We start from the raw sequence: 22252 nt of genomic DNA on the forward strand, positions 1-22252 counted from the left end.
TTAACTGGCAACAATGTTGGCAGCCATTTTCGATTCGGAGGCTTAATTTTTTGTAGGAGTAAACATCTGATCTCCTATTCGAACTTATTGACCCAAGAAACTTAAATTTGAACGTATTGTTTGTTATAGCTGCCCTAAATGGCAGTTTCATCCGCAAGACCGGTGGCCATTTTGGGCGCCATCTTTGATTTAAGGGCTTCTTGAGAGCCGCAGCGGAAAATGGACCTCATTTTCGGACTCTACGACCCTGAAAACCTAATGATTGATACCTCACAATGCATGTAGACCCGAATAGGCAAATTAGTACCCGTAAGAGGTATTTTTGGACGCCATCTTGGATTTTGGCCTAAAAATGACCTTTGGACTAACTTTTGACTGAAAATTCGGATTCTACGATCAAAAATACATAACAATCGACACCCGACACGACGTATTTGCAAACTTTAAATTTTTTTACCCCAAAACCGCCATTTTGGCCGCCATCTTGAATTTGGGGGGGTTTGTATGAAATTTGAGATGGCCATCATCGATTTTCTTTTTCTAGACATCAAAACGAAGAGATTGATGTATCACACAATATGCCTTCACGAACCTGTACACGGGATTACGTATGCCCCCGCACTATATCGCATCAATTGGTTCCATTTTTTCAGCTACTCGTCATTTTTCTCCAATTTTGAGATCGCAATTCTGTTGTCAGGAGACTAAAGCACTCACTTACCAATTTTAACAAAGAAATTCAACGTAATAAAGACGTGGTTTTTTTTTAGAGATAAAATATCGCATTCGAGTGCAGTTTCGATATCAGTATCGAATGCGATGTTTTCTCTCTGAAAGAACTACGCCTTTATTACGTTGAATTTCTTTGTTAAAATTGGTAAGTGAGTGCTTTAGTCTCCTGACAACAGAATTTTAATCTCAAAATTGGAGAAAAATGACGAGTAGCTGAAAAAATGGAACCAATTGATGCGATATATCGCATGCCGTTCTGATACAAAATATGTCGTCCATCAAATCACCTTAAATCTAGATTCACGTTAATTTAGTTTCACCATCGATGTTTAATGATCGCACGACGAAGAGACAGTTAGAAACAGTTATTAGTGCAACTCCCTGTATAAGTACGACATAATTTATGGCAGGAAGTAGGTTTTGTTGTATATACAGGATATACCAACAGCACACTTAAACACTATATATTCACCTATATGTTCTGCAGAAATCGAAAATAGACGCCGAGGTACCTTCTAATTGTTTACCTTTCAGTTTAGTCCTAAAAGAACCTCGCCGCCTTCATTCATGATATTCTAGATATTCTATGATATCCAAGATGTGATATATGTTTCTAACGATAGGTCTTGTTTTTTAGGCACAGCACGCTGAGTGGGAAATCTGCAGCTAGTCAAATGGTGGACGAAAAAGCAAGAATAGTGTTAAGAAAAAGCGAGTTTTCAACCCTTTGTTATTACTTAGAAGAATACAATGCTCAAAGAATGTCCGTCGAATCGTTTGTTTCGGTTTTGACAGAGTTACTCAACACACCAGACAAAGTAAGTAGTCCAAGTAAAGATCCGGTCTGTTTTCATAGCGATTTTCAGGCGATGTCCAGATCTGTGAATCTGAATGGAAGTGTACTGATTCCCCAGGCGGCAGGGGCGCGGATCCAGCAATTTGGCAACACAGGATTTCCTCCATTTAAACCTATGTTAAATGATCGATTCTTGTTGGAGCACCTGGCCCCTTCAAGAATCGATACATTTCCATAGGTTTAAATGGAGAAAAAACAATGTTGCTAATTTGCTGGATCCGCCAGTGAATATGAGCGCAACTCGTTTCCACATTGCGCAATTTCCACCCTTTAATTTTATTTTTACAAGGAGACATTTGGGCATTTGTGACCTTCGAAACCGGCGTGCCTTGAATATTGAAATTGCTTATCTTGAGGCAACTATCGTGTGTACCCTTATACTCTGTGGTTAGATGACACAGCATCTCTGCCGTGATCGCGAAGAGCGCAGTAAGTGCAAAAATGAAGTTCTGAGAAAACGGGCTCAGAAGCCTCTGGCCGGAAAATTTCATTGAAAGAAGCCTCCGTTCTTTGTCAAATTGCCACTAATCGTCCGAATGACCCCTAGAAATCGTTTGGATGACTGAAAATCGACCGAATTTCTTTTAAGTACCCGAAAAGGGCATTTTCATACTCATGTTAGGCTAATGTAAGGCAAGATAGCCGTAAGTGTCATCTTCTGCATGCTTTCGCGGTTGCGTTTTGGACACACACCAAACGAATTTTCAGGTTAAAAATTCGTAGAAGAGGGTGGCCGTTTACTTAAAAGCATTGTTTTCATTGGCTCTTTGAAAGAATAATGTCACTTACGGCTGTTTAGCCTAAAATTCGTCATTTTTTGCGCACTTGCGGCTTTTTCATGTCTTATTTTGATACAATTAAGATGAATTTTGCTGTTTTCGCAATTTTAGTGATTTCATCTAAAAGAGTTTAAACGAATTATGAAGGAAACTCGATGTCGAAAATTTGACTTTCACTACTCTCTTCGCTATCATGGCAGATTTTTTGTGCGATTCAGAAGCACGCGCCGCGCTGTGTCTCTGACAATTGAGAAAGTCAACCGAGAGGCTTGAATCTTCATCATTTTTAAAGACAAAGAATTGTGAAGAAACTTTCAAAGCGATGAACAAGCGCCATCTGCTCAAACTTTTTAATCCATTCCGATTTTCAATTCCTAAAATGAAAATTACATTCAGCTCAGATTGTCTGTTGTTCGAAGTTCTTGGCATCAAATTTTCTCATTATTCTCGCGCTTTCTCCTGTTAAACCCATCTCTCTGTTTTCCTCAAGGCAACTGCGCAGTAACCAGTTCTTTCTCGAGCCCATAGTCAGAGACTTTTAGTACCTAAAAAATATGCGACTTCGTGGAATAAACTTTGGAAAAGAGGATCTCGGAAGATGACGTTGCAAATTATCTTTCTTGTATCAGAGCACCATATACACGGTGAAACTCCTACACCACGTATCTCGTTTGCGGTGTTAAAAAATCAACGCTCTTGTTTTATTTTCTGAGGGGAGAACGAATTAACATTGTTTTATGAAATTGTTTAAGAATTTACTTCGCCCAGAGACAAAAAATCTTGGAATATTTTAAAACTTGACGTCCAGGGCCGGATTTTACCTACTTGCCGCCTGTATTTTTCCGCCCCCTTCTCATTTGTTTTGGAACATCAATAGATCGTATTCGACGGTGGTTCGATGTCTCGTTTGGTTCAAAACGATAGAACATAACCTCAAACAAAAATTTTAGGATTTAATTTGGAAAAGCTGAAAATGAGAAAATTCCTAACAATTTCACTTTTCATTGCCAGAGAGTAAAAATTCAATCACATAAGACCCGTTACCTCAGATTTCTAAATTGACTTTTGAGGGTGTGGTTACATATTGAACCAATCGACATCAATATAATCTCACCCGTGTGATCCGTCGATTACGATCTATGAAAACCATCAAGTGAACGTGCCGGTGGGGGAGGGGTGTATGAGACGCGTTTACTCGTGTTGGGTACATTTATGTGAAAACTCTGTCAACACTAACAAAAGTTCAGTTCCGTAAACCCATCCCTGTTTGGACAAGGCCTTCTATTTATAAAAAACGAACGAAAAAATTATGAAAGAACAAACATAAATGTAGTTAAAAATTTTAACTTCCACCGCCGCCGCGCCGACCGCACCGCGTTGGCGCAATGCGTTTCACGCCGACCGCTGCTGACCACACTGTTTGGCACAATGCGTGAAGTATTCATGCAGTCTTGCAGGCGCTATGCGTTTCCAGCCGACTGCTGCTGACCGCAGTGTGTTTGACGCAATGCGTGAAGTATTCATGCAGTCTTGTAGGCGCTATGCGTTTCACGCTGACCGCCGCGTCGCTCCGTTTCAGGTCAAATTGCGTGTTTGGTATTTCTCTCTTAACTCGACTAATTGAAGGAATTGTCTCTTGTATCGCCGAGAGACGACAAAATTAGAAATTACTATACTTTTACTCTGAAGAAATGAGAGATTTTGTCGTCTTTTCTCGTTTGTAATTTATTTTCTGAATCCGATTTTTTCCTCTCTTTTTTTGATACCTACATTCAAAAAGATTGCAAAATATGCCGCCCCCTACATTTTGCCGCCATGGGCCGCAGCCCATGTGGCCACCCCCTTAATCCGGCCCTGTTGACGTGAAGTACTTTCCAATTGAAAGCTTAAAGTACCTATAACCGGAAGTTAGCAACGTTGCACGCCGAGATACGTGGTTTGGGAGTTTCACCGTCGTTACGTTTTAAATAGCATATTAATCAATGTAATTAGTTGACGAATTCCGTGGTTTCTCTTAATTTTCTAGAATGAATTCTGTAAAATTTTCAAACAATAATTTTTTTTTTTATTTTCCCCATCTATACTATAAGCTCCGAGACCTCCTAATTTTGCGTAACTGGTGACGCTTAGTTCCAGCCTTCTACCGGGCCAATTTTCATGATTTTTGCGGCTATCGACGGGCAATTGTCTCTAGATTAGCCAACTCTTTTCAGATTTTCAAAATATGAACCAGGTTTTTTTATATTACGTGGTAAAGTTGCGAATTCTCCCATTTAAACAATGTAAATTTATACTTTTTGTCATAGTTCGTTTGAGCGTTCTACCGGGCCGATTTCCATGATTCTTAGGTAAATCGACAGGTAATAGGCCCTAGATGAGCCCGCTGTAATCAGATTTTGGAAAAAGGACCCAGGTTTTTTTAAAATCACGTTATAAAAGTGAGTGAGTTTACAGAATGCTCCGGTACTGCTACCGCTATGCGCGGGAGGATGCGCAGTGGTCGAGGAGGTTGCGCAGTAGATGGGTAGCCTGCGCATCAGCTCTACACTTATTTACACAAGATTCGCACTGATGTTCTCATGCGGAGCGGTGGCCGTGTCGTCTAAGACGTCGAATACGTCCACTTGGATCTCGGTGTGGGTTCGATCCCCGACCCCCGATATCTTAATTATTACCCGACTATCATAGTTCATTGTTTTACTGCAATATTTCATCAAGCAGTCATTCCAAAACGCGTCCTTTTAATTTTAAAGTAATTTTATGTAAAGTTTAAAATTAAAGTATACCTCATATCGTAATTGTTTAGGGGAAAAATAAAACTAACACTGATAGGAGGGTAAAAATAGGGCCGCGAAGCGGCCCATTGATGGCGCGGAGCGCCTTCAGGGGGTTGGGCCGCGTAGCGGCCAGGGGGCGTAGCCCCCTAGTATGAAATATTGAATAAAAACTAAAATTTTTACTTTGGAGACATTTTTACTTTTTGGAGACATTTAAACCATTGAATATACAGAACTTGAAGGAGGCAGAAGATTCATTTTTATTTTGTCATGGGAACGGAGTTCCCCATGATATTACAATCGTTCCGATGCTATCGCTATGGGATTCCCTATGCCTCTGCGACCTTGAGCGTTTCGCCCAGTCTTCGATTTTTGGTTGATTTTCCGATGTATCAAAAACCGTTGTATTTTTTAGCCAATCATGTCTCTACGTCAAGTTGTGTTGATTTCTAAAATTCGCTTTCAGCGAGTTTTTTTCCACCTTGAGATGTCGTGTCTGACTGGTAAATCTGCGCAGAACCACGAAGTTCCGATTTTGGGCAAATTCTTTTTTTTGGGAGGTTCTGATTGGTTACTTTTCGCCATCAGTTTTCTGTTCGTTGGTGCAAAAGATCGCCTACCTCGTTGCTCTTGAGAAGCCGCCATTATCCCACCTCAAATTTTAAAAATAGAAGTAAAGAAATAATAACCATCGTACAAGGTGGAAAATTGCTCTGGAGGACTCGTTACGGACAAATAAGTCAAAATCAGACCTCGATTGATTGATTTAATTCATGGATACAGCAAATATTGCCTCAGCTCTACTGCCGCGATCGCGAATGCATGCTGGGATGAACCTTGAGACACATGATAGCATAGGCAAACAATGTCTCACAGAGAAAGGCGCTTAGCTCATTTCTTTCATATCTCAGAGCTACGAAGACGCGAATCGCTCAAGGACAACTCTTGTGATAAGTCCCGCCCATCGTCCGAGTCTTTTAAATGCTATTTTTTCTCGAGTGCCGCGGATCCGTGATAGCCTAGTTGACTGAGGCGCCCCATTTTTTGATAAGGTGCGGGCAATAGGTGATCGGGAGTTCGATACCCGGCGATGGGAGTTAATTTTTAATGGTTGTATTGAATGTTTTAGACCAATCATCAAAAAATAATTAATACTAGATGATAAATGTACGAACATTTTCTCGTGAGTTAATATGTTAAACAAAAATACTGGAATATACCTCCTTCATATAATCAGCCACATGTTTCCCCAAATTAATGACGTTATTTTCTTTTTTTCAATAAAGTTTATTTGCATTCAACGTTCGTAAGTTAAGCAAGATGTACCTATTGATACAAATAGAAAGACATGAAAATAGTATGTCTAACATTTCAGTTGTTTTTTTTTTTTTTTTTTTATTTTTTGTTTTTTTGTCTTTTCAATAAAACAAATTGCCTTGGACTAGAATCAGTGTATCTCTGAAGACAAAAGCTAAGTTTTTTGATACAGAAATACTAATATATTCATCCGTTATATAATCAGGGAGATGTTGACCCAAATATTGATGTATATTTTCTCTGTTCGCCCAAATTAATGATGGTATTTTCTTTTTTCAAAAAATAAATAAAGCAATGACATGAAAGTAGTATAGTGCACATCGAACATTTCAGTTACATCTATTTGAATGAAAAAATGGCAACTTAGGAGGCACATAGGTCACTTATGATGCGTATTCGGGCATATGTGTAGAGTAAAAATATCATACTTTACGCCGAAAAAGCGAAACTGAAAGTTAAATGCGTTAACTTCCGAAAACCATGTATAATCCAACGAAAATAAATAATTGGTAAATAACAGCTTTCTTGTATGCAAAGAAAAAAAATTAAAAATGTTAAAAAAGAGATGTTGACACAAAATTACATAGCCCCTTCAATTCTGAAGATACTGCAAACGAACTGTACCTTAAAATTTTCATATCCCAGAAGCTAAAGTTCCCATGACGAATATTGCTATCGCTAGCGATTGCAAAAACCAACTTGTTTAGTTCTTGTATTTTATTTTTAAAGATCAGTACATTAGCCTGAACAGAAAGGCTCAATTCAAGTCGAAGTAGAAAAAGTTACGAAACAGATGAATATTACAAATTAAAAAGTTCTTGCAAGGTGCCGTGGGCGTTTTTTAAAAGGGTTCTTTTCATTTATTAATGAACAAATTTGGCGACTCAGCTTTGACGAAGATCTCTTTCAACTCTTTAGGTAAATTGTTGAAACACTTGACTCCCCTGAACTCCAAGCAATCCCAGTCCCAGCCAGTGTCAACTTTCCTTGTTGTCCTCACTACAATGTTTCTTGTTTCCATGTGATGGTCATTTTTGCTTCCCTCCTTACTTATATATCCCATTTTTATCGCTTCTTTTTCATTTGCGTCTGAAACCTTTAATCTTTTATTCTGGAGCTACATTTATTAATTTAAACCTTCATTTTTTTTTATTTTTAATGTTTAGTACACATTGCTAACGGAGCTGCGGGAGGTGGTGGCACCTCAGGATCGAACTATGTTTGATGAATTAGTTTATGGCCAAGGTCTCAGGGATAGTAGTCACACAAATTCACTTTCTAGGGTAAGTTTCTTTTGAAGTATTGTGTTTAATTTTGTATTTAAAAAGGTTATAACCGAGATTCTTATCATTTTAATTCATTGAATCCTAAAAGTGCAAAAAAATATCTAAGTTTGATGTCGCTTAGTTTTCTGTCGTCGAACAAGTAAAACATAAGAAACAATGTGGCAACGTGTAGTGAAATTAGGCTGACTCTGGTCAAATCCATCCAAATTACGCGATAAAATCAGCATCAATATGTGTGAGCGTTAAAAATTTCAATGACTCTGCTCTTGATAGATTCCTCTTCGTTAGCGCCTGGGATGAACTGCCTCTCCCCAACGTTCGAATAGTTGCATAACTAGCAGGCGTTTGTGAAATCAAACACTTACGGAGCGGTTTCGCGACTGTGGCTAAGGTAGACATATTTATTCAAAAGAACGTAATGTGAGTTTTTGTCACCCTCGATGAAACTATTCTTCCATTTTCAGGTAAATAAGTCCCTCAAGTTGGAGTACTGGGAACACGTCTCATTAAAAATTAGGTAAAGTTTCGTCAAGATTCTCGTATGACTAAAGTTCGTACTGAAGCAAAAAAGTTTTTTCGGTAGAATTATTCCTGAAAAAATGTACAATTTCACCGGTAAAACACACGAATTATAACAAAAAATTCCAAAATCTGATGCCATATATATGTGTTTTGTCTTTTTTTTATTACAGAACAGAGTAGATGCTACTCATTCGTTATTACCTGCACAGCTGCAGAATCCTCCTGGGCTGGTAAGTGATCACTTAAAATTCGCAATCATCCAAGTACAATGTAATAATTCCACATAACTCCATAGGACACTTCCGTTGCAAGTAATCAGAACCCGAGAAAAAAGGAAACATTTCGATTTGATTTCTGTAAATAAGCGTGATTGTGAAGGGACTGAATTGTAATTTTTATAAAAAAAAAAGTGAGAACAAATAAAACACTTTCAACTTTTATGGTAATATGTAATCTGTTATCTGTATCAAACGAAATGAGGTTCAATCAAGAATCCATTTTGGAAAGATGTTTATGTTTTATCTTTCACTCATTTGCTTTCCATCATCACGTTGATTTTTCCACACTCATGCTTATTGAATAATAGGTGTATAAATATTCTGCTATTCCTTGCCTCTCGTGTGAGACCTCCTCTCTAATCGTCTCGCTGTCCAATCATCTCGAATTTCCGGATGTAGCGTGTATATCGACCAAGAATATTTTAACACGCTGGATCCTGCCGTAATCTTTGCCTTTCCGCTAATATTGATTTGTTTTCAATCGCTCCGTTTGCTAAAGTTTTATTTTACTTCCAAAAATAGTTTCCATTCCCTTCTTAGCCTCTTGATATCATGGGGTAACAAACTAAATTGGGAGGGGGGGAGCTATATATCCGGGAAATTTATCCCTTTTTTCTAAGAACTCTTTGGATCCATGGGCAAGGTTTATAACCAAAGTCTCGGACTGGACTCGGGATGAAGTTGGTCGTTAAACACCAATTTTAGACTGGTTTTTGAGTTTATCCTTCTGCCTGAGTAAACATATTGAGTTCGAGATCTAAATCAAACTTGCATCGATAAATCTAACGTCTATCTCGTATTAGGTATCGTATAAAATAAAATTGCCAACCACGCTCCTATCTCTAATAAGGAGGGTTAAATTATGGAAATCACTAGATTCTGAGTCAGATCGATTGTATGTGTTCCAGTCGGACTTTCCGAGGCCCTCGAAATTTCCTATTGACTCAATGACTGGAGCTGCCTATATCGAGCCTGATGAATTTCGAACTCCAAGTGAAGATTCGGGCCTAGGCCTTGGTCCTCATGAGTTAGGCAACGGCCATAATATTAGGTGAGAGTCATTTCATTTTACATTGCCCTCTCTCTACCTTTATTTCTCTTCTCTTGACTTTCTATATTTCTCTTTTTTACGTATTTTATAGTAATGCTTTATCTTTATTCCCTCACGTAAAATTATCTATTTTAAAATCGAAATGTTATCATGCGGAATTTTTTCGTGTTCTTACTCAGGGAGGTCACTGTCAATTTGGCGTCCCACTTTGAAGTGGAAAATTGTTTGACCTTTTTCTCTTGATTTCAAAATCCGTCGTTGGCCTGACCGGTGCTGGAGCGTTCAACTAGGGCTCTAAAGGTGGAGAGAGCCGAGATAATATCCATCCCATAATGAGGCCGACAGCATTTTGCTAATGTAACCATTCTTTCTGCCCTCAAAACGTGCTGTTGCCCCAACCGAAGTTGACGTATTTTACGGAAAAAGGACTTCAAAGGTGACGATATTGCCGGAAAAATGGCTCATCTCAAAATGAGGCCGACCGAGTGTTTTTAATTCAAAAATAAAGACCTCCTGATCCCCGAAAATGTTGTCTTGAAAAAGTAGCCTCAAGGACACGTATCGGAAATACTCGACGTTTTCGGTCGCATCAGCTGATAGTCGAAAATTGTATCTGATTGCAGTGTCGAAAATTACAGTGTCAGGTGAACATTTACCGGATTTCCTGTTGCATTAGCTGATCGCCTGAAACACTCTCTGATTACGCGCCAAAGTTACAGCGTCAAGTGAATATTTACCGGAAGTATTCAGCATTTCCGATCACATCAGCAAATCATGGAAAACCCTTTCTAATTGTGCGCGGAAGTATTCAGCGTCAAGTGATTCACTTTGTGATACACTTCCACAGCCATAGCTTACGCACATTATCAAAGTGTTTCGGGCGATCAGCTCAAGTACCCGGAAATGCTGAATACTTCCGGTACATATTCACTTGGCGCTTTAACTTGGGGGCGCAATGAGATAGAGTTTCCGGCGATCAGCTGATGTAATCGGAAATGCTGAATACTTCCGGTAAATATTTACCTGACGCTACTTTTTTTATACAACGTCTTTTTGGTTCGGGAGATACTAGTAGTTAAAACTGTGTCTACCTTATTTTGAAATGAGGCAATTTTCGGCATTATCGCCACCTTCAGAACCTTACCGTGGTAGAACGCCCCAGTTCCACTTGGGCCGACTACGGGTTTGGAGATCAGGAAAAGAAGTTTTGTTGATTTCTAAAAAAATGTACACTTTGAATAGGGACACCAGAATAGCAGCGACCTCCCGGTCTGTCTGTTAGGTATCGTTTCACTTAACCTTAAAGTTCGACGCAACTTATTTAAATGAATTCGTCCGATTTTTTAAATGTTCTATTCAAGAAATAATTTAGGAGCAAAAATCTGCAATAGGTAATGAGCCAGTTTTACCATCCACAAAATCGTGTTGTGTAGAAAATGTTGAATTTGTCAGGACACCAAGTTTATAGTTGTAATACTACACAGTACTGATTGATAAATCTAAGAAGGAAAATCAATAAATTCATGCTAACAATGACCGAATGATTCCCTCTTCGACTCCAACAAGATGAGCCCCTTCAATAAGTAGATAGGCAACATACGCGACGCTTTGCCGTAGCAGCATTAATATTACCATGTAACCGAAATTCACTGCAGCATGTGCTGTTAGGGTGAATTTTTGGGGCTACATCCAAATAGTTGTTCCCCATCACGTGAGGATTTTCTGGAAACCCAAAATTCGCTGGGATAACGGAATTTTTATCAGAAAATTCGATTATTTAGAAGATCTTGCCGTGATGGGGGAAAAGACTTCTAACTAAATATTCTAAACTAAGTATTCTCCCCTCATCAATTGTCTCCCATTTTACGATTTATATAATTAATTGATTTGTAACGATTGGGCCCTGATTTGTTAGTGGTCGCAACTTTAATTTCCTGGGTGACACGCGGAAATCTCCCTCTTCATATTTTGGACGTAGGCGTACGTCAGATCTCGCTCTTTCCAATGAAGCTGATTTTGACCCACAGGTACCACTACTTCTAGTTTTTATTTTAAAACCATTCCTCTAGCACATCTCATTCATTTGATTTAGAGTTCTTGATTCTCCCGTTTGCCACATTATTTTCGATTTTATCTTACTGTAACCATTTGTGAAAGCAAAAATAATGTTAGGTTTGACTCCAGCGTTATATGCTTAGGCAGTAAGGGATATTTTCTAGGACTCGATGCCTCACGGAAACTATATTGCTTAAAGATATAATGGTGCCGAACTATAAAATATTTTTCTCAGTAAAACTTCCTAACTAGCTGTTTCAAAAATATGTACTCTGAACATTTGTAAAATGAGATTCAGAGAAGCAAACTGTGATTCCTTCTGCGGAGGCTCATAGACAGCGCACTGTACCTCGAACACTGGATCGAAGGATGAACAATAATTGAGAATTCTTCATTGATTTTCATTGAACGGGAATCCATAACCCCAAAGATTCTGAATCAGTCTTACGTCCTTAGCACAAGAATTCCTCTAAGGCTTCTTGTACTTTCAAGACATGAATCACGGGCCAGATCTTTAAGTACTGAGAGTGTAAACTCACTAAATTGCAAAGATATCACTTGAAAAGTGTGCCGCTAAAAGTATCAGTTTCATGAATAAAGGCATGCTGTACCCAACTAAACATCAAACGGAACATAAAACAGACTTTCGGCAGAAGCTTCTGAGTGTGGAAAATTCATCTAATTCCCTAGCCTGTTGATGTAGAGGCGAAAGTCAGATTTTATGAATCTTTATTTTTGGTATCTTTATCTGCCTGATGCTCACTTTAAATTTTTTATCCCTTCACTTCGAGAAAAAATGAGTCTAGCTGAATTATACCCAGAAATACATATTATGGAGAGGGAAATTCGAGGGTAGTTTACCCATATTCTTTCCGTTTACTCTTTACTGTTTACTGTAGAAAATAAATTCTGACTTATGCTTCTACAAGGTGGACAAAAAGTATAGATACTTAATAATATCTTGAGAACGATTGCAGATACTGACATGAGATTAAGACGAAACTTCCTCCTCCCAAGACTTTGAGAACGTTTCGTTCGAATTCCGTGTCAATGTTTGCAACCGTTCTCAAGATAATTATACAAGTATCCATAAGATTTGCTCACCCTGTGTGTCAAAAAACTGGAGAGATTCGTTTATCAGTTGCTTACATAATACCTAACTCCACAGCAGAATAAGGAAAACATCTAAAGATTTCAGAGAGCTTTCTAAATCGGTCTATAAAATGGGTCTTAATTCTTTTGGCAGGGTTTTGGTGATTTAGATGGTGTAGAATTTACCTCAAATAGATCAAGAAGACGGTCAAGTTTAGATGAAGGCTTATCCAGATTGCAAGATTCTCCTCATGGCGATGCCAACATGGTAAGATAAATCAATTAAAATCTTTTGTAAATGTGTTTGTTCTTACAGAGCGTAGCCGGTAATGGTTTCTCTAAGCAGACTAAAATCTGTTTCCGACTTAGAGTTAAGAGATCCCTCAAATTCTCTAACTGAAATCAGCGCTATGATACTTAACAAGTACAGAGAAGACACGTATCAGAAAGTCGGTGATTTATGGATAATTTTTATCAAAGCACCTGATCTCAGAACTGACCTGACTCCTGAATCAAATTCAGCACAAAATCAAGTCAAAATAATGTAACTGTTAAAGTGAAAATCCATTAATTCGGTCCAGAAACAGTTTTTAGGCAGAGAACCCGATTTATGCTGCGCTCTTGTTTTCTAGTGTTTAATTCGATAAATTGTTGCGGAATGAAAATTCCTGATTCCATCATGTAGATTTTTCAGAATTTTTAAGTAGGCCAAATATCCACTAATAGCTCAAATGAGAATGGTTTTATCATCCCAATGTTTTTTTTTTGTTTGTTTGTTTTTTTTTCAATGACAAAAAACAAAAGAGCTTCGAGTTTATTTGTGATTTATACCTCGATGAAAATTATTTAGATCCATCACTAAAATATCTTCGATCTATAGTGAATGGAGTGGTTTCGATCGTTATAACAGGCTAGCCTTTTTTCTCGGTCATGATAGCCAACGTGAATTGTTTCTTTTAAACAAATCTTTCATCATATCACCGAGGATGGAAACAACTAATAATTTGTTTTCACATCCTTTTTTATCGTTTTTACTAATATCATTGAAAAGGACACACATATAGATGTGTATGACTGAAACCGTGATACGTCTCTTAGCAATTCATGCCGGCAACAAATCCTTTTCTTCCCTTTTACTATCGTAATTTTCATATCACGCACCATGCCATCTTTCAACTTAAATGTTTCACACCGTAAAGTAGACCCAGAAACTGTCCTGCCTTAAATTCATTTTCTTTATCTCATAATTGAAATCGTTAAAATCGGTTAAAAATCGTACATCCTCTATAATGGAAAGCAGTAAGAATGGACATAAATCGTCGTCATCCATTTGAAGGTACGAAATGGATTAACTCTAGAATTCAAGATTGCACATATATTCTTGAAAGAGTTCCTAAATGCTTCAGATCCTATTTATGAAAATGTTTTCATAGACACGCGGAAAGCACCGCTTTATTTATACCTACTCCACTGGAGCCCCTGTACTGACCCGAAACTTTTAACAGCAGCAACTTTCTGAGCTTAGTCTCAAAAGAAAGTGGGTCATCGAACACGGCGCTCCGACGAATGAGTGGTCATTTAAGTTGGATCCCGGATTCAATGCCGCGGCTCAGCGGGATGAGATACAGAATAGCGCTCCAGGATGAAAGACGTAATGGGAAGAGCCGTGCATGCCCGAAATAGAGGCAATTAACACTTAATACATTCGGGAACATTAGTCATTAACTGGACGTGTGTCGCGCGGCACAACCTTGTAGAATATTCTCCGACGGATCTCTTTCACTAATCATCCACACTTTTCAATCGTGATTTTACATTGAAAAAGCTGCCGGACCTCTCAACGTGAACAAAAGCTCCTTCTTTTTAATGCCTCCAGCGGGTTGATTATTGAAATTGATAGATAAAACGACACTGAAAAAAAATTCTCGGCGTTTTTACCAAGGTCCATTGGTACCTTTACCATCTCCCTTTTTTACCATTAATCGGTAATTTTACCAAGACAGACTGGTAAGCTTACCTAAAAACCGGTATTTTTACTGTTTTCTTCAGGGAAGAATACCACTTTTATTGGTAATTAATTCCCGGTAACTTTGCCATTTTATCTCGGTAATTCTACCACAGTCGATAAAAAATATTGGCGTTTTTACCAAGGTTCAGTAAAATTACCGAGATTTTTCGGTAAAATTACCAATTCCATTAATTGGTAATTTTACCAAGAAAAAACTGGGATCAAATAGAACCCTGAATTCTTGGTAATTTTACCCTTTTCTCAGTAAATACACCAATATTTTTTTTTTCAGTGGATAGACAAAGAACACGCAGGGAGTATGGAGCAATCTTATTGGTTGAAATGGGTGGCTCCCGTAGAGTAAGGGTGAAAATGATGAACTAACTTAGTATGTAGGGTTTATCGTGGGTTGCCGTTAGTTTTTCTATTACCTACCTCCCTTGTCCATATCACAACCACCCGCATCCACCGATAGGATCCTTCCGTATCCTTTTTGTCCTCTTTGTTTATAGCTGTCTATTAATTTCAATAATCGACCGGCCTTTCTGTAACGATTGGGAAGCTGAGATTTCCATGCAGAGAATACCTTCAGTTATAAAAGTTCCGGGCCTCGGTTTTAAAGTTTTCGGACCAAGTAGGTACCCAAAGTTTTTACAGTAACGACAGCCAAATTTTAGTTCAGGAAATCGAGGTCTTCGATAAATAATGCAAGTTTCGGTGCAGCTAACAAAAACTCATGATTATCTGAACCGAATACATTTCGTGTTACCAAGAACTTCGGTTATCGGGTCTGAACATTTTTTGGTACCTCGTGAATGGAATTTTCATTTTCTTCGCATAAAGGTCACGCAATTGTTAGCTATCAGGAATTTTATGCATTTGCAGTTGCTTTTTTCTGCTATATCATTCCACGATGTTTGAGAAATTCAAGCGTCAAATTTTCATTACCAGAAATGTCCATTTTTATCATGCTATTGCCTCTGAAGAGAGTTTTTGCGTGGCAATTTAATGCACTCTCGCGTAAGTAATGTACGACGTTCAAACTTTGTGAATTAAGTGAGCATGTTTTGAGAGCGTGGCGTTTTACATTTGGAGGTGTGAATGAGGAAATTCTGTAAATTTTAGCATTCTACTAAGTTTAAAACGTACTATTCGTCGTAAGATTCTCGCTTCCTCACTATAACCAAGAAACTGCCCTCAGGATGCACACGCAGCTAAGTGGCTATTAATTACGTAAACCGCAAAATCTGGAACACCATGGTTAGCGCGTGGGTGCAGCCTTCATGCCAAATTTATCGATGATCAGAACATGCAACTATGCCGAATGCCGAGCGCCCGAATGCGTGAGATTTTTTAGTACATAATTATGTGCCCCCGAAAAATATCAAAACCTGCGGCCACATCTCGTAGATCAATAAACTCAAAATCAAACGACCTTCGTCTCTCTTATTCCTCGAATTAACTTTTCTGAACGCGTCGTCGAGGTGCAATAAAAATTGGTGAAGGAATGACTCGTCATGAGAAACGTGTCGAGGTTTGTATCGGTGGACCGCAAACTGCATCGCTCCAGCACTTCTCTGCTGGATCGGTAATTTTTGACAGTTATAACGATTTGGCGCGTTCTGGCAAAACTTAACGTGGCTCTTCGAAAGCTGATTACAGTTAGTTACGCTTATTACCACCAGATTGAGAATCGTTCCTTGAGTTCCGTTTCCACTCCCATTTATCAAAATGCATCTGGAGATCAAGCAAGCGGCATCTGCATAATAATTCAATATGTAATGAATTCGAATAAGAGGTAATCAGCCTGCAGAAATGTTAAGGTCACAATTCTTATTTATAGGTAGTTAGCATCTTTAAACTTACACCAATGCCTTTTGTCGAAAAATGCGTATCTTTGATTTCAGTGTTGCAAGTCTCTACTGAAAACGTATTTAAAGGGGGATGACTTTATTCTAAAAATATTTTAGGAATTTTCTTTACTGTATAAAATTTTTTGAGAAATTTGAAGGTATACTTTGATTTATGCTATTACGAAAAATAAAACAGGGGTTAACATTTTTAAAAGTCTTTAAACGCGTTCTCATTTCAGTTACAAAGCAATTGCCTTAAAAATTTTAATTTTTCCTGTCAGTGTGGTATTTATGAAAAAAATAAAACATAATACATATGAGAAAACTGATAGTTTTGTTCCACGAGACGCATCGTTGATAAAACTATAAAACATTGTGACTCGATCGCAAAGTTTTCGAGCATATGTCTTTCTCTCAAAAGGATATTAGGCACTTGAAATCTTCGAATGAAATTTTTAGGAAAAAAGAGGGGGGGGGGACTTATTAAGTTGCGAAGAATAATGACGTCGGTAAATTGTTCTGAAAAAGGGACAAGTATGACCGAAAATTTCAACATCGCCTGTCGAAATTTGTGTTTTTACAGTGGCTCTGACAGGGCCGGATTTACCTACTTGCCGCCCATGGGCCGCCTGTATTTTTCCACCCCCTTCTCATTTGTTTTGAAACATCAATCAATCGTATTCGACAGTGGTTTGATGTATCATTTGGTTCAAAACAATAGAACATAACCTCAAACAAACATTTTAGGATTTAATTTAGAAAAGCTGAGAATGACAAAATTCCTCACAATTTCACTTTTCATTGCCATAAACACAGGCGGCGCAGCCAAGGGCGTCCAGCCAAACGGTGGGTAGAGGGCATCCATGAAGAGATGGAGAGATGCCAGCTTCCGGAGGATCTCTACCATGACAGATTCCTGTGGAGAATAGGCGTCGCAGAGCGCCCTAGCGCGCCGTAAAAGCGGCTCATACATACACACATTGCCATAAACACATTTGGTACTCGAGAGAATAAAAATTCAATCACATGAGACCCATTACCTCGGATTTCTAAATTGACTTTTAAGGCTGTGGTTACACAGTGAACCAATCGATATCACCATAATCTCACCTGAGGGATCTGTCGAATACCATCTATAAAAACCATCAAGTGAATAACGGTGGGGGAAGGGTGAATGAGACGCGTTTACTCGTGTTGGGCACAATTTTTGTGAAAGCCGTGTCAACACTAACAAGAGTTCAGTTCCGTAAACCCATCCCTGTTTGGACAAAGCCTTCCACTTATGAAAAACGAATGAAAAATTTATGAAAGAACAAACATAAATGTGGTTAAAAATTTTAACTTCCACCGCCGCGCCGACCGCACTGTATTGGCGCAATGCGTGAAGTATTCATGCAGTCTTGTAGGCGCTATGCGTTTCACGCCAACCGCCACTGACCACACTGTTTGGCGCAATGCGTGAAGTATTCATGCAGTCTTGCAGGCGCTGTGCGTTTCCAGCCGACTGCTGTTGACCGCAGTATATGTTTGACGCAATGCGTGAAGTATTCATACAGTCTTGTACGCGCTATGCGTTTTATGCCGACCGCCGCGCCGCTCCGTTCCAAGGTCAAATTGCGTGTTTGGTTTCTCTCTTAACTCGAATAATTAAAGGTGTCGTCTCTTGTATCACCGAAAGACGACATAATTAGAAATTACTGTACTTTTACTCTCAGGAAATGAGAGATTTTGTCGCCTTTTCTCGTTTGTAATTTCTTTTCTGAATCAGATTTTTTTCTTTCTCCTTTTGATACCTACAATCTACATTCAAAACAATTGCAAAATTTGCCGCCCCCAACATTTTGCCGCCATCGGCCGCGGCTCATGTGGCCATCCCCTTAATCCGGCCCTGGTCTCTGACAATTTTCTATAAACCGATCATGAGCACAAAGTTAATGTACGTACAAAATACCTATTTAATGAGATGAAAGTCGAATCATCTATGGAAAATTACAACTGTAGTAGAAAGGTAGTGGACAAGTACACGTGAAATGAGCATTTTATTTCTTAATTGACTGCATTCACACAATATCACTCCAAGTAAGTTTACAAATCAAAGGATTCAACCAGGAAATGGAAATTGAACTAAATAATTTAAACAAACTATTCGCTTAAGAGGATTTATGTACCTTTAGCTGCATGCGCACTCTGTTTTAGATTCAAATTTGAGTTATGATTTAATCCTTCATAATAATAAACAGCTTTGAAGTTTTTGACCCATTCCTCATGGTCAACAATATCCAAAAGATATTTACTGTGGATTCCAGATTGTGCTGGGATCAAATGCGAAAGGCACACAATAAAACACTATTATTTTTGATCCTCAGTATCATATATCTTTCCACATCAGTCTTGTAAAGCTTTCGCTTTCTCAAAGATATCCCGAAACAGTGTATTTTAGGAGAAGAAAACAAAAAGGAAACTTAACAACACAGATTTAAAGATTCAGTTTCAGACGTTACCTATAAGTATATCAAAGCTATCGAAAAGAAGAAGGAAACTTGAAAGGCAAAAATTCAGTCGTTTAATTTGTTGACAGTTATTGTGTTTTGCGAATAATGAACTGAGGAATTCTTCTGATTAATTTTAATTGATACGTTAAATCATCCATGATTTCCAGGTGAAATTGCAATTCGAAATTGCCAGTAACACTACATTCGGTAGCACGATGGATTCTTTAACGACATAAATACTGTTTCAAAATAATTTTTCCACTTGAGAAAATGGGTTGTCGTTAAAATCGCTTTGAAAAAGGTTTTTTTTTTTTGCTCCTGTGCTCCCGTAGCCTCTTCATTATTTTGGAAAAATTTTCTGCCTCTCATTCATTTTCACATCCACTGCGCATAATATACGACTTACGACTAGATTTGTGAACTGGTGCCTCATTTTCTTAATCAAAAGTTTTGAGGGAATTGGCTCTAATTAAAATCTCCGCAATTGATTGTTGAGAGAAAACACCTCTCCCCTCCCTCGCGTGTGACACTCTCAATATAAGTTGTTTTCAAGTTTGAATCAAACGTCCAAGAGACTACTGAAGTTTTCATTTGAGATCAGTCGAAAAATGAAATGGATCTTCATATTTGACCCCATGTTTTTCTTTCTGAAAAAAAAAACAACGGTTCTCCAGCTGTTGCCTCCAAAAGCATCCACATTTTTATAAATTTTGAAGTTTTCGGATATTTATTATCCATGTATTTGCTAAAATTTTCAATTTCATCTCCCCTTGCGGTGGCCCCACTCAAAACTCACTGTTCAGTTTTCGGTAGATGAGGTCCAGTCACACAAATCCTGTCACACGCCCTCATGGTCACATCACCGCATTGACAATTTGGCGTCTTCTCGTCACGGCGAGCTTCCAAAAGGGACTGAAATATCTACAAAAGGACAGTAATAATAAACAATTTACGAGGGACATCAAACACCACACACTCTCTTTTCCGAGAGTTGGACTTCGTGGCTAGTAATAACTTTGTACAATTACATCGATCGCGTGGTTTCATAACTTCTCCTGCACTGCTCTCCGGAGTTCCTCGGTGGCTTTGGCAAGGCTCTGTTTATTTTTTACCGATTCCATATCTTCGCTCCCGCTGTAGTAGTCCTTTGGTGGCTCCGTCGGGTACCGGCATCCTCCCGTCTGGAATTTCGGTCGCGGAATTTTTACTCGTTTTATGTCCACCATCCACGACTCCATCCTGACCGCTGTGATGAGAACCCTGCAACATAAATAAACGAATAAAAAATGGGTGCTTTGCTTCACTGATCTTAAGTGCTTGCATAATATACTCGTTGTTTCAAGTTTGCCGAGACGAACCGTTGGCACGGCGGCAGCCCGGCAGAGGTGGTTCCCATACCCGCTCCGCGTCTGCCCTCACTGGAAAAGAAACCCATTGGGTCCAGAGTTCAGACTCTTGAAAACATTGACAAGAAAAAATACTCTTGATTCAATCAGATTTAAGCTTAAATCGAAAGGAAATCCACTCAAATTAAGAGGCTGCGTTCTTGATTTGAGCTTAAATCTGATTGAATCAAGAGTATTTTTTCTTATCGATGTTTTTAAGAGCCTGGACTCTAGATCCAATGTGTTTTTTTCCAGTGCTGCGCGCACTGAAGAAAATTTCTGTTTGAATGAAGAGCTACTTCCATTAAGTATTCTCTGCGAAAGAATTACGGTTGTTTCAAAAAAAGATGAAGCAGTGCTCAATTGATTTAAAAGGAAGTATTTTGAAAACAATGGAGCAGTGGCGTGGCGTGAATTGCAATACATCGATTGTTATGCCATTTAAACCTATGGAAAAGGATCGATGAACAGGGTGTTCGCAGCGAACACCTTAATAATCGATTCTTTACCATAGGTTTAAATGGCATAACAATCGATGTATCGCAATTCACGCCACGCCACTGCAATGGAGATGTTGCATGTGTGAGGAATTACCGATTTGACTATTAATTCTTATGTAAAAGTTTGCGAGAAACACGATGGTGCCACTGGTCGTCTCTGAAATCAACTCCCAAGCTCAAAAAAAGCTCTCAAGTTGAGGCCAAAATGGAGGGGCTATCCCACGCTATCCTGAGAGTCCACCTCTACATCAAGACAAACTCTCCATGCAAAGATAGGGAGAAAATACATTGACAGGGCTGCCACTTTATTTGGGGACTCTAAAACCGAAAACACGGCAACCGTGCTAATGTATTTTCTCCCTATTTTTGCATGGAGAGTTTGTCCTGATGTAGACGGGGACTCTCAGGATAGCGCGGGATATCCCCTCCATTTTGGCTTCAACTTAAGAGCTTTTTGTGAGCTTGGGAGTTGATTTCAGAGAAACCAGTGGCACCATCGTGTTTCTCGCAAACTTTTACATAAGAATCAACAGTCAAATTGCAAATCTCTCACACATGCAACATCTCCATTGAAATTCTTTTTCGTGGAATATTCGATGTAAGTTCTTTATCATTGAAAACGAAATTTTCATCAAAGCAACACCCACTACGAGTCTACTGAAGTGAAATCAACGAGATTAATTTAGGCGTAGTAAAATAATTTTATAAAACATTGTAAAATAAACTGTGCTTTGACATCAATAGCATGAAATAAAGGTGTCCAAAATGAATCTATTCTAATAAGGCCCCTCTCCGCCATCTTGTTGTTGAGTTGGTGTGTCATTTGAACGCAATGCCACTAGGCAGGTTGAAATCAAAAAGCGCTCCCTATCAGAGGCGGATCCAGCAATGTGGCAACATCGGATCTCCTTCATTTAAACCTGTGTTAAATAATCTTGTCGGAGTAGGGTGGCCGTTAAAAATGACTTTTTCGAATTTTTAATGGGAGAACCCTGCAATAGTTTCCTTTTAGTGTGTAAAGGAAGACCAAAAAAAGAAAATCGAAAAAAAAAATTTTTTAACCGTGCCGCACGGCCGTTGAATGTGGCAAGCTTGCAAGTTCGATTTCCGCAAATCGCGCATTTTGGCGTTTCGAAGCGTCGCCGAAGGCATGATGAAATTTATCTAGACATCTGAAATCACGGTTATTGACTCAACTTTTTGCGTACTTTCACGTGGTGTTAACAGAAATTTTGTAGAATTTTTGCAAGTACGATTTTTTTGCTCTCA

At 38.7% G+C, this 22252-nt stretch overlaps 1 protein-coding gene and 1 long non-coding RNA gene across 7 annotated transcripts in view; one reads left to right on the forward strand and one right to left on the reverse strand.

The window, feature by feature from the left end:
• The window catches only part of dysc (whirlin protein dyschronic), a 154436-nt gene that overhangs the window by 86475 nt on the left and 45709 nt on the right, over positions 1 to 22252 (forward strand). For 4 of the 6 annotated variants that reach the window (XR_011899896.1, XM_019052730.2, XM_019052732.2 and 1 more), the window contains 6 exons: positions 1370 to 1550; positions 7628 to 7744; positions 8440 to 8499; positions 9456 to 9598; positions 11514 to 11625; positions 12900 to 13013. Coding sequence is in view for 5 of the 6 variants with exons in the window: in XM_019052730.2 (XP_018908275.1) it covers positions 1370 to 1550; positions 7628 to 7744; positions 8440 to 8499; positions 9456 to 9598; positions 11514 to 11625; positions 12900 to 13013 (727 nt within the window). In the remaining variant the exon portion in view is untranslated. The remainder of the gene's footprint in view (positions 1 to 1369; positions 1551 to 7627; positions 7745 to 8439; positions 8500 to 9455; positions 9599 to 11513; positions 11626 to 12899; positions 13014 to 22252) is intronic. The other 2 variants (XM_019052734.2, XM_019052735.2) reach the window with 1 other exon arrangement.
• LOC109037878 (uncharacterized) overlaps positions 18627 to 22252 on the reverse strand; it is a 28966-nt gene continuing 25340 nt past the window's right edge. The window contains exon 2 of the long non-coding RNA XR_002009512.2: positions 18627 to 20358. This is a non-coding gene — a long non-coding RNA (uncharacterized lncRNA). The remainder of the gene's footprint in view (positions 20359 to 22252) is intronic.

This window comes from Bemisia tabaci, chromosome 5 (genome assembly GCF_918797505.1).
Source record: "Bemisia tabaci chromosome 5, PGI_BMITA_v3".
Taxonomy (NCBI): domain Eukaryota; kingdom Metazoa; phylum Arthropoda; class Insecta; order Hemiptera; family Aleyrodidae; genus Bemisia; species Bemisia tabaci.